The sequence below is a fragment of the Dermacentor silvarum genome, chromosome 1 (genome assembly GCF_013339745.2).
Source record: "Dermacentor silvarum isolate Dsil-2018 chromosome 1, BIME_Dsil_1.4, whole genome shotgun sequence".
Lineage (NCBI taxonomy): Eukaryota > Metazoa > Arthropoda > Arachnida > Ixodida > Ixodidae > Dermacentor > Dermacentor silvarum.
Genome location: NC_051154.1, coordinates 145,514,493 through 145,528,077, shown reverse-complemented (window position 1 = coordinate 145,528,077; position 13,585 = coordinate 145,514,493). Strand labels below are relative to the sequence as shown.

Here is a 13,585-nt window from a genome sequence, read left to right as displayed (position 1 = left end):
TAGCAACGGTTGCTAGTAGAGTGGTTAGCCGTCAACAAAAGCATGCTTGGGAGCTGTGGATGGCGGTGTTCACGAAATGCTTCGTCGTTTAAGTGGGAAATACGCTAATTGCGATTAGAGGGGATGCTGTTCATAATTCCTATGTGGACTTTCATAGCTGTCATCGACTCACGGTACCTGAGTACTTACCACACGCCTAGCGAGTGCGACAACTCGAGCTATTTCGACATTGTCGCTCTCTCGTGTGTTAAATGTGGCGCCAACAAGGGACAGGAACACATGCAAGTAGCGTCGAAAGATGGTTTGTAGAGCTCCTAGCTCACTGCAACTGTTTCCTTCGTTTTTGTATAGCAATTTGGGAATGCCGTGAGTGTGCTAGTTAACAGCAGTCGCATGACACCCTGCATGCTAGTTGTGCAGGAATGCACCCTGTGACGCGTAGAGCACCGCGCGCGTCACTTCACACTCACGTTTTTGAGCGCCGGTCTGTGTTTTTCTGTCGTAGCAAGTGCTTGCAGTCTTGCAAGCGAATGTCATTGTTCGAAGCGGCTCGAAGCATCTGAGCGCTTTCGTTGCTAATCTGTCCAGTTTGTTCGATCTCGACTGTGTCATGTGTGTGTCAAAATATCTGTGGTCGACCGTTCTCTTTGTTCTAATTAGAGTGTACTAGACAATGGTCGCGTGTGGAAAACTTGTGCGAGGACGCGGCGAGCGAACTGGATTGGGGCGGAGACGCGCTCCGCTGCATATTCAACGTACTTTCGCCGTGGGCGCCGAGCCCGATTGCGCATAATACGCTCTTAAAATAATGCTTTATTTCAACTGCAAATTTATGTTTACACCATTTTGCCAAACATATATATTTGAGGTATGAATTATACAACGCGACGTCTTCAATTTTGCTGTCGTTGTCAAGCGCGTCGTCTGCTAGCGTGCGCGCGTTCGCTACGCGGACACTGGCGCACGCCCAGTTTTTATCGCAGAACGCCTGTGCAGTACATTTTTGTAATGCTTTAGTTGCTTTGGTGCGCCCATGACTCTTGACGGCCGGTACCAAATGTAGTTTTAGCCAGGTGAACTGCTGTTTTTCCACTGTCTTCTAAAAGTAACTGGTATCTCTGCAACATGAAGCTACGTAAGAAAATTTTATTATTTATATCGTGTCATTGTACGCGCGCTTCTTGGTGGTGGATATTCATTAGGGACAATGATCGAAGAAAACAATATTATAGTGAAATAAACCAGGGTCCATATTCTGAAACGTTCCACTTCGGCGATATTTCTTTTTCGCTTTCAGGCGCGCGATGATTGGCTGTTTTAGCAAAATTGTATGAGCTGATTGGCTGGTTGAGCCCGACGTCATTCGATTTTGCTCAACCAGCCAATCAGCGCGCGCCTGAAAGCGAAAAAGAAATATCGCCGAAGTGGAACGTTTCAGAATACGGCCCCAGGTTTATTAACTGTCTGGCGCGAAGAATGACCAATGTATTTATAGGCAATTAAATCAAAGGGTACATAGACACATATATTCACGATATATATGTAAGGAAAAAATAACAAATATTCTAAATGCACTAATTGAAAAAGTGAGAACTCCCGACCGGAATAAGCCCACGTGTTTCCAGTAACAAACACACTTATTAGTGAATACTGCTCATAAAACTCGAATTCGCAGAAATGATATTCACAGCAGGCAAAACCATCTTATATATATATATATATATATATATATATATATATGTGTGTGTGTGTGTGTGTGTGTGTGTGTGTGTGTGTGTGTGGTGTGTGTGTGTGTGTGTGTGTGTGTGTGTGTGTGTGTGTGCAAGTGTTATTGATATACTGTGCTTCGCCGAATAGCCATTTCCGTTCAAAAGTAATCGAATGTAACGCATAACAGCACTATTGAAGTCTCAAAGGTGAGTGACCGATGCAAGTGAGGACTGTTATCAAGGACTCCGGAACGTTTTTGGGAGTGGGGGGGGGGGGGGGGCAAGTATTGTCGTCATTGTATGTTGTGTCTATTATTAATTTTTTCTCAATATTTGTCAATTCTTATTTATTTACATTATATTTCATTATATTAATAATTAGTATAATTTAATGACATAAATTATTCATGTTTTAATTCATTTTAGCGGTGTTAAATTTACATATTTGCATGCTCGCTTATTCTGCATTGGTATACTCTTTAAAAATGGTTGAAAATTTCAGAAGCACTGGAAACATGCGCAAACCGCGCAAATGACGAAACGGGTTCGAAAGCTGCGAAAAATCATTTTTAATATTTCTGCATTCGCTCCCGCAGTGCAGCAAATGTGAACTGACACAAGTACACAAATGTGATGCAAGTAGACAAGAAAGTAGGCACTAGGTGCAAAGCTAATATCGCAGACTGACGAGCTTCATGGCTGGCATGACAAGAGGGAGTTGGGCAGGAGAGGTTGTCAAAGGAGGCCGAAAGTCGCTGTTCGCTCTGCCGTTCTAGACACGAACTCTTTTATAACGGCATCCAAGTGCAGTTCCGCAGCTCTCTTCTTGTGCACGTGGAGGAGGAGGTCGGACCCTTGAAGCACGAGTTGCACTGAAGGCCTGCTGATGTTAAAATCTGCAGCGTCTGCTCCTAAAAGCTCATTTAGGTTGTTTGCAGCGAAGTTTCGACCTTCAGCAGCGTCAGTCAAAATGCGCTCGAGGCTAATCAGCTGTTCCATGCCAGGCTGTTCAAATCGACGTCGGATCTCGCTGGCAATACGATCGATAGCGGCAAAAAACTCTTTTCTCTGTGACGACTTGCCGTCAAGCGCTGCAGGCTCCTCAGGCTTGCATGTGAATTGAAGCCTTCTGGGCAGCTGCGAAACTCTGGGCACACGAAGTTCCTTTAGACCTAACTCTGTTGCTCTTGAGTTCGTCCGCTGCCATAGGACGTCAAATAAGGCGTCAGACTGTAGCCTTTACAAGCGGTCACAAAGAACCTCTGCTGCTTCTTTTGTTCCTGCAGCGTGGTAAAGGGGCGTTGAAGCATCCTCGCTAATTCCTCGCATGAGCCAAACAGGGCTATAGAAAGGTTGACACCCGATAATGTTTCGAACTTCTTTAATACTTTCTCATATCCTTGTATGGCTGTCTTGCTGGTGCCACTGAAAAATGTTGGGGGTGCCTCCGTTGGAAAAATGTTGGGGGGGGGGGGGGCGACCCATCCCCCCCCCCCCCCCCCCCCGGTTCTGGAGTCCCTGACTGTTATTCCGAATGATTGTGCTGCCGGAGAGTCGTGGCTGTTGCGCAGAGGCGCATTTCCTGAGAGAATTAACGCACGGGTGTTAATAAGTCCTGCTTAACATGTTCCTAGCTGTCATTCAATATAAACGCCCTGTTTTGGGGCAGCCTGTAAATCTGCTACCTTGATTCCAACAAGGAAAACTTTTTTTGACAGTCTCACCATGTTTGCAACCCATTAAACCTTGGTGCCCCTAGTGGTACCGCACTTACCTTCTTCAACGAACGCAACAGATCTGTACATATCTCTACGTGTATGTGAGACCTGCCATTCCTTTAATTGTTTCATTATGGTCGTTATGATAGTGCACCGGATAACTGAAAGCAGCCGTCTATAATATACAAGCTGCTGAGTTGAGCGGTCATACATTTGGGAACGGCGTTACATTTATGTATGAAATATAGGATAAGCGTAACATGTTTTTCTCGGAAATCAGACTCGAGAATAATTTATTTTGTTTACCCCCCTAGAAAAAAGCCAAAGAACGCAGCCACCTGCTTTTTTCTTTTTTTTTTAAATTTAAACAAATTATTTGGTTTTACGCGGCAAAACCACGATATGATTAGGAGGTACCCGGTTTAGTTTTCTCCACCTGGGGTTCTTTAACGTGCGCATAAATAGAAGTAAACGAGTCTTTTTCCATTTCGTTCCCATCGAATTCCGCGACCTGGATTGAACCCGCGAGCTCCAGTTTAGCAGCGCAACGCCGTATCCACTATATAGCCACTAATTAGGCTACCGCGCAGGCTTTCTTTCTTTTTTTTTCTTTTTTGAAGTATCGACTGGAAAAAAAATTCCACGTACGACTTACGGCCAAACTTTAGCATATAGAATGACTAACTAAAACCGTTTTCGGCGCTCGAGATCCGACCGCAATAGATGACCCCGTACCAATTACTCCGCATTCTGTTATGCGAGGAAGGCGGAAACTTGAATGGAATGTTGCGCTGCAGTTTACTCTTTTTTTTTTATCCATAACAATGCTTCCCGTAAATCTGAGTACAAGGTGCCGGATGGGGCAGATATGCTTTACTTGTTTGACGCGGCAAGCAGGAGGTTACATATGTTTCTTCGTCTGCGTCGTCTACTGATCGAAAACTATATGCGCAAAAATACACACGAGAGAGAGATCATGCTGCTTGAAGAACGAGAAAAATATTTGTTCTCCAAAGGGAACCAAACAATAACATAGTAGAATGAAAGCCGACACTGCGGCCGCAATGCACGCGCAATCACCGAGTGGCATTAAAAATAAAATAAAATAAAGAAGAGAAAGAAAGGAATTTATTCTTAAGGCATAAATACATGTCATATGCAATTGTGAACACCATTTGGGTGGTCTGAACGCAAATACCAGCGAGCGAAGTAGTACGAATGACGCTGCCGAGCAGTATATATGGCTAGCATGCAGTTTCCAACGGCGCGACCTTGATGCGGCCCAATCCACTTAATCCACTTCGATCGCAGCCCCATCACAGTATTTTTCCACGTCGGGTGTCTCACTGCAAAGCATGCGCCGCCCCAGTCACTCGTCCCACTCAACCGTATTCTAGTACACTCTAATTCTAATGTTCATTTTTTATTCGTGTACATGGGGATGTGGCTGCCACAACGATTGTAAGTACTTGCAACATTCTGTGGGCGGCTACACACCTTCCGAATGGTTCGTGTTAACGACAGTAAGTGAATATGGTCATAGGTCATGAGCACGGTGCAATATATACACTCTTTAGGTGGGGACACTTCTCGGCTTGCTTGCTAGATGCGGTCGACCAGATGAAGTAGCAACGGCGCGCGTCTATCGGGCCGGTGACGGCAGCGGATACCTATCGACGGAACGACGCAACTTCAATTAGAACGCAGGCGAGAGCCTGCGCGGGCAAGAAACGCTTAAAGCCCCTCTATATAAAGGGGCTTTAGGAACGCTCGCATACCCTCTCCCCCAAGTTCTCCCCTCTCCCCGGTGACCTACTTTCGCGCGTCACTCAATCATTTCGTATTTCCCACGAAGCGTCGGTTGCTATAGGAACGGGAGATTAAACCAATAAAAAGTTTTCTGTGTTGAAGTTGCGTCGTAGTGCCGATAGGTATCCGCTGCCGTCACCGGGGCGATCGGCGCGCGCCTTTGCTACTTTATCTGGTCGATCGCGTCTGGCGAGTGTCCTCACCTAAAGAGTATATATCTTACACCGTGGTCGTGAGGCTTCAACGAAGTTCTCACAAGATCCAGTTCATCCCTCGTCCGGAAATCGTCTGCCACGGTGGCTGTGAAGGAAAATGTTGCGTTTAATGCTTTTTGCCAGTCGCAGCCATATGAACTAATCAACACAAATAAGCACCGTTCTTCAGTTCAACATGAAAGCTTTACAAGAGAGCTTTACAGCTGGGTCTCATTCCTCTCACCAACCCTTCTCTCTTTATCCATACATAGACTGGCCGGAATGACAAGCTCGTTGATTGACGGTGTTTAACGTTTCAGCGCTGTACAGTTGGCCACTAGGGACGCCGCAGGGGCGTGGGCTCCATATATGTGTTTATATATCGCACTTGCGCATTTTCCGTTCTGTCCCAATGCGGCCGCCATGGCAGGAAGTCAAACTCGCGATCTCGTGCTCAGCAGCAGAACGCAATAACCACTGCGACGGGTCCGATTGACAAGCTGGGTAGCTTAGTTCTTCGTTGAACCTTAGAAGGAAAATTAGGCGGAGTCATGTGTGCGTGACATTGCTAACGCAGCGTCGGTAGCCAGACCCGAACGTACTGTCACTCCTAATCTATCTCGTCAAGAATGAAGATTGAATGATAAACTTATAAGCCGCTTTAGGCACGAAATAAATTTGTTACAAATCTGCATACAATTGAAGGGAACACCTGATGGCATAATTTTCAATATGGTAGCTCTATCGCACACATGCATGCATTAAAGCGAATATTTCTTTACTCCTTCCCAGTGGTTGGTTAGGAGTGTGTGGTTGTTTCCTCGCCTCATATATATATATATATATATATATATATATAGACAACTCGAGGCCACTGAATATGTGCTCGAATAGACAACTTGTGTCACTCAGTATGTGCTGGCTGCTGTCTGGCCTAGCAGACATCTTGAGTCACTGGATATAGACGTTTTCACGCGTAACGCCGTTTTCACGGGGGCGCTTCCGACGGTCTGGCGTGGAGAGTATGTGTCAGTGTTGCCTATTTGGTCTGGACTGTCAGCTTGCCTTGCGCTTGCGTTGCGGAGTGATAGCTTTTCTTCGATGTTACCGTTTATTTTTGTCACAAATGACTTTCGCTCGTAAATAATGGCATATACTCATCAAAAGGCTACAGGCCAGCTCTGCGCAGTTTATGGATGCGCCAGCAACCAGCGGACAATAACGATTTTGGGGACTATATAGTGTGTCTACAACACAGCACTCCGCGAGACCACTGTCGATGTGGTATTTTCACGCTTCACCGGTTTCCTGCATCACCTGAGGACTTAGCATTTCAGTCTAATGTGACCCAATGCACACATCAGTTAAATAATGCATTTTGGTAAACACTTTTCGGCACATTTCCCAATAGGTTTCCCAATACGTCATAAAGCTCAGAACAAAAAGATGAAGGTGCGGTTGGTGACCGGTAACAGGCACAAAAGCTCATGTCGCGGTGACTGATGCGAATACTAAAGTGCTAAAGATAATAATGTGAAAGGAGTGAAAGTTATCAGACACAGCGATTAGGACGCTACCTCCTGCTCTATCACTGCGGTCACATCGGTATAAATTGAAATCCTTTTCACATTCAAATATTTCAGCGTTGCATATCTTTGAAGATAACCAGGGGCGCTATAACGTAAAATGATTCCAAACTGTTTTGATTCCAAACTCCTGACGTCAAATTTACGTAACCACCGACGCAAGCATCGGGCGGTGACCCGCAGCGTTGTCTGAACAACCCAATCAAACACTCTCCTCGTTTATAGGAGGTCACGTTTGTTCGCTTTCAAAACCAATAACATTGTCTACACTCAGCGGTTTTTCTTATCTAATTGGCTGACAAGAGGCGAGGAGCACGCTATAGTGGAGAGGGTTTCGATTGGGCGGAGCCAGCACAGTGAAAATAGATAACCGCATGAAGAGGGTGGTGCCGGGTTCTCCGATTGGTCCACTTCCCCTTGCTTAGCTAGCGGTGGCTGGTCGAAAATCGCGGCGGCGTGCAACGGAAGGATAAGAATGCCACTAAAACGGATCCTCAGCAAGGAAGAGTTGGCAAAGCGATGTCGTATGCATGCCCAAAGGGCTCGATAACGTTTTACTGCCACGCAAAAAGGATTATCATGCGCAAATAAATGCATGCTCACCGGCAGGTGCGAGTAGCGAGGGCCTGAGCGATCGGTGGGCAGCCATCTTCTATTCCTTTCGGAACGGGGCAGTCTGTGGCTATTCAGAAAAATTTTCAGATTTGTTCGGCATATTACTGCATTTTTTTCGCGTACACGTCACTTTGACGTGGTGAGTTTTCGCGGTTTTGTGAGGTCACATGACAGACAGGCGAAGTGGGCGTAGCCAGAAAACATTGGACCAATAGCAGAGGGCTAATGGTGAAAAGGCGTCGAATCAGGAATGATTAGCTTTCTTTTGTGCGGTTTAATCATGCATAATCAGTGTGTACACGTTATATGATATGGAGAGCTATCTCGGTTTTCGTGGCGTCGCGTGACCGACAGGCGAAGTTGGGAGTGGCCCGAAAATGTTTCGACCAATCGTGGAGGCTTATTGAAGAAATTGGAATCAAAACAGTTTGGAATCATTTTACGTTATAGCGCCCCAGGTTTCCGTTAGTATGATGACATCAGCTTTTCACTTGTCAATAAATGATGATAGATCATCACGCTTGTTGACAACGCTACGTATGTTCGAAAAAAGAAGTGAAATTTCGCCAGAAGAAGGAATGGTTTTTGGTGATTGTTATGACGGAGAGGAACTATGACCACGGGAGGCGCTTTCACGGTTGTGAAAGGATGGAACCACATGAACATCAACTTCGCAAAAACTATCTTTGGACGACACGTACACATAACATTTATTGCTGATATAAAGCTTATTGTATTTAACGGAGTAGTGTTTACTGTTATCCTTCCCGAATTCGGACAACTTTTTCCGAGATGTACGAGTGGAAATGCAATAATCCTCCGTAACACTGATGCCGGCTGCCTTTAGTTTCGGTCTAGCCGTGAAAATTGAATCCTTTATCTTAAAGTTCGAAACCCTGGCGATAATGGGGCGGCGTTTATTTGGCAGATATTTCCCTAACCCGTGAGCACGAGAAATCGCTTCATCCGTGAGCTGAAGTTCAAGCGTTGACGTCAGTAGATTGCGCAAGATTACTTCTGACTCAGCCCACGACTCGGATTGTTTGTCATCCAACCTATAAAAGATTAAGTTTTCGCGCCGGGATCGGTCTTCAAACTTGTGTAAGCGTTGATTAATGGCAGTAGTTCCGGTGCGCACAGCAGTTGATACTAAATCGGAGTAAAGGCTCCAGCACAATAACCTTCTGAAACAGCCATTTTTTTTCGACGGTGATGAGACGATCAATAATATCAGTTATTTGCTTTTCTAAATTCAATTGAATTTCTTTCACTTCGTTAAGTTGTGATAGAACCTCGTTGTGGTTTCTGTGAATTTTCGCATTAAGGGATTTTAATTGCAAACAATTTAATTAGCAATCTTTCGTAGAAGACAACAAGGTGTTCATTCCATTGGCTTCACATTCTCTGCGTAATTATCGCATGTGTTTTAAGAAGAATGATTTTTTATTGCAGGAATAATAATTATAAGCTATTCTTACTGGACTCTCAATTTTATCAAAATTTCCTGAATTCCGTTTAAAAAACAAAAAGAAAACGTTTTTTTTCTTCCCTCCTGCTCAAAATTTTCGAAAATTTTGCATCCCGTCTAGGCTGCCTGCGTGCGATGGTGTCAAGTGAGCGTCAAAGCCGCGCGGCTGTGCGAATCTTCGTGTTTGGATGCACTTAACGCTGCCGCTTGAATGTTGAATGTGATTGCTTCGTATGCATACGGATAGGATATACATACGTCACTATGAAGCCGATGCCAGCTAAACATGTGCGTCGCGTTTTGAAATAATTAATCCGCCCGTAATCGTCGAGCGTCACTATAGGACCTCCGCACCTGTTCAAATACATGTGAAACGCAAAAATGTCTTAATTCGGCGACAGTTGAAGCGATTTGAATGAAGTTTGGTGCATTCAAAAGAAGCTAAATTACAGGAGGTAGGCTTATTTTTCTTTTAGGTCCTCACTGTTTTTGCAAAAAATGCAAGATATCAGAAAATTAACAAAAAGAATGGATAGGAAAGTTTCTAACCTTGCAACTGCGCAATAAAGCTAGAAATCACGATTCTGAGAGATCAGTCTATAGGGAAGAGTGGGTGTAGCACAGAGAAGTCACTGGGACAAAATAAGGCACATGGGATACACACACATAGCGCTACTTCCAACAACAATCTCTATTTTAAAAACTGAGTCATACTAGAATACACTTCTCGTGCACCGGAATACAAATCGCATGGAAGCGACACGTTCTAGAAAAAAAGAAGAAAAAAGAAGGAAGCCTAGCTAGCCAGAAAACAGTATTAATAGACACACCATAGTTGCGAAGTGGCAACTTAAGTTGGAATGATTCCGGAATCATTCTACATTTTCAAACACCCGAAATGGAATGGTAATGGAACGATGGCACCAGTCTGGCAGATGGAATGGGAATAGAATGGGAGCGCGAGTTCCGGAATGGGGGAGTTGGAATGACATGGCCAACACTTAGTGCCAGAGTGCTAAGTGTTGATTTTAAGCGAGACTACAAAACCGCTAAAATGTGGCAGTTTGACTAAATTAGACTTGGTCAATTTATTACATTTCTAAATTTTTACTCAATACGGCTGTTTCAGTATCTACCTATATATGTGACTGCCTCTGCCGCAGTTATAAACAACGCGGAATTCTACATATTCTCTACTTGTCATGACCCGGAAATCTTTTTTCGTTACAACGTTGAAGTGCATTTAAAGGCAGGATGTTTTAGTCATAGTAAACTCCTTAACTTTTAGTTAAGGAGCTAAGCTAATTGACTCATTAGTTTTAGTGAATTCCTTTACATTCAGTTGAGGAGGATTATTCGGTTTAGCAAGAGCATGCTTGACCAACGACAAAGGGATGCAGACAAAGAACGGCCACGCAATCGGTTGCACCCTGCACAAGTCCACGGTGATTCTGAAAACGCGCCATCTTTTTCGCATACTGTCGAGTATTCAGAAGTCGCGATAACAGGCTCTCGGAAAGCTGTACTGGAAAATGGTGCCCGTTAATACGGCAGTAAATCTGAAAAAAAAAAAAAAAGCCAGCAGATCTCAGCGATTCCTTCGGCTATGTACTCATTTATTGCGACAGCAGCATTCTCCTTGAAAACTACCATCTTAATTTTTCTTGACTGCTTTTTCCTTAAACAATTACATTAACCCAATACGGTGGACAAGCTGTGAGATTATTTTATGCTTTGGTTCACTAGAATGATTAATATTTAGAGAGATTACAGGCAAGAACGCCCTGCAGATATGAGAGGCCACAAAGCGCACGTGTTTGTTCTTGAGGAAAAAAAAAAAAACAGCACGTATCATTATTCGCTAAGTTGCCAAGACTTCAAAAATATGTTGTTTTTGTCGCTACGCACACAAGTGCAAGTAGTAAAAAATTATAGAGAAAGGGTTTCATTTACTGGAATTGGAGGAATGGAATGGGCCAGCTCAGCCACTTCAGGAATGGGAATGGCTCAACTCTCACTATTGCGAGGAGTTGAAAGGAGTGGAATTACGGGGATTTCCACTCTCCGGAATGGAGGCGGTTTGGAATGCAGGGCCCCACTCCGCAACTCCGCTACAGACACTTGTTACCATAACGCTTTACACGCAGGAACTCAAGCTCTTTAGTAGATAGCGTTATCGATGGCTTGCTTATGCATGCTTCACCAATTAAGTGTGTCGAGATGCTCAGCCTCTACGATTAAGCGGGTAACCACGTACTTATATCATCCTAAAATAGCAGTATTACCAATCACTGAGCGGCACCCACACATCTGAGAATAAAGTGAAGAAATTCGTCGCATGAAATGTTCTTATGTTAACAAAAAATATGCGCCAAATGGGCTTGGACGTTATAATCAATACCCGCGGTGCAGTGGCGTAGCCAGACATTTTGTTCGGGGGGCTCACGTTGCAGCGCCGCCTCCTCCTTATAGAATTTGTCGAGGGATCAAATGCATGAATAATAACTGCATTGCCAATGCCATTGTATATTAGATGCTGCAAACGAATTATTGAACGCTACGCACTGTCAAGTAAATTATGTATTTTGTTCATGACAGAATATATTCGTATGCCCCATAAATTGTGGCAGAAACAACTTATATCAATGCTTCCACGTTTTTTTGTCTATTTATTAAGTAAAGAAAATATCACACGAACTTTAGGACTATATGACTGTTACTGTTAGGCGCACCTCCGCCTTCCCAAAGAGGGTGTACACGAATTTTCGACTGGGCGAATGCCGACGACGTCAGCGTTCTTGATTATCTAGATTGCTCTTACTCAACTTTTAGATCGTTCTCAAATGATCCTACAGTTTCAGTAGATGGATTATGGTCGACATTTGAAACAATCATTCAGCACTGCTTATCAAAATATATTCCCACAAAGATCAAACCAGTACGTAAGACAAACCCTTGGATAACAAGAAACATAATACAGCTAAAACGAAAGCTTGCCAGATTAAGGAAACTGAGAAATAAACTACCCATACCAGGCTACACTACTAAAATACGCGAACACTCCCTGGCACTAAAGTCAGCCGTAAAAAAGGCAAAATATGAATACATGAATGTCACCTTAAGTAATTTTATCAAAACATCTCCGTCTAAGTTTTGGCGATACCTTAATTCAAAGTCACGTCAGACCAGTAATCCATCACCAACTGAAGCTATGGCAAAGGCTTCAGAGTTAAATGAATACTTTATTTCAGTATTTACACAAGACAACGGTAAACAACCCAACCTCAAACCTCTTCCGAGCAACACAGCAAAACTAGATGACTTAATCTTAACCGAATCGGGAATTTTTTCCCTCTTACTTGAAAGAGACCAAAAAAAATCTTGTGGGCCTGACAACATACCAAATGAATTTTTAATGCGCTACGCGGAATGGATGTCAAAGTTCTTGCTGATTATTTTTGTAAAATCATTGCAAATGGGCGAGGTTCCGGTGAAATGGAAAACTGCTAAGGTTATCCCGATACATAAATCCGGTGACACTACCAGCACAGCAAATTACCGTCGAATCTCACTCACTTGTACGGCCGGCAATATCCTCGAACATATAATCCTAAAACATATTGTATCATTTGTAGAAAAAAATAATTTAATTGTCCCTAATCAGCATGGCTTTAGAAAAGGATTATCTACGACAACTCAACTGATTGAGACAATCCACGACTTAGCGCTTACAATGGACAAATGCAGTCAAACCGATATGATATTCCTAGACCTATCCAAAGCATTCGATCGGGTTTCCCATCCTAAATTACTTCAGAAACGTATCCACTATCTGGGTGACAACAACGTCACCAAGTGGATAAAAAGCTATCTTGCAGGTCGACGTCAATATGTATGTTTCAAAGACTACTCTTCTGATTGCGGCGATGTGCTATCTGGCGTCCCACAAGGTGCCGTTTTAGCTCCTATACTCTTTCTTCTTTTTATCAATGATTTACACATTAATACTAACGCCACAGTAAGAATGTTTGCAGATGACTGCGTTATCTACAAGGAAATAACCTGTCGTGAAGACCAGATAACTTTAAACAGTGCACTTGACAATATAACACAATGGTGCCAAACGTGGCAGATGGTGATCAACACAGAAAAAACAGTTTGTATGACAGTAACGAATAAAAGAGCGCCCATGAACTACCCGTATTATTTACAAGGACAGATGTTGAAGAAAGTAGAAGACTATAAATATTTAGGCGTCATAATTTCATCAGATCTTAAATGGGGCAAGCAGGTAACATATGTTGTTAATAAAGCACTGGCAGTTCTATACTCGTTAAAACGGTCGCTTAGATCCGCATCCATAGATACTAAACGCTTAGCATACCTGTCACTAGTTCGCTCTATACTGGATTATGGAATAGTATGTTGGTTTCCCTTCCGTAAACTGTACATAGCAAAATTGGAGAGCGTACAAAGGAAAACGATT

At 43.5% G+C, this 13,585-nt stretch overlaps 1 protein-coding gene across 1 annotated transcript in view; it reads left to right on the top strand.

The window, feature by feature from the left end:
* Positions 1-50: 50 nt before the first annotated feature.
* The window catches only part of LOC119436199 (meckelin), a 61,147-nt gene continuing 47,612 nt past the window's right edge, over positions 51-13,585 (top strand). Inside the window, exon 1 of the mRNA XM_037702979.2 lies at positions 51-301. Coding sequence (XP_037558907.1) covers positions 124-301 — 178 coding nt within the window. The 5' untranslated portion in view covers positions 51-123. The remainder of the gene's footprint in view (positions 302-13,585) is intronic.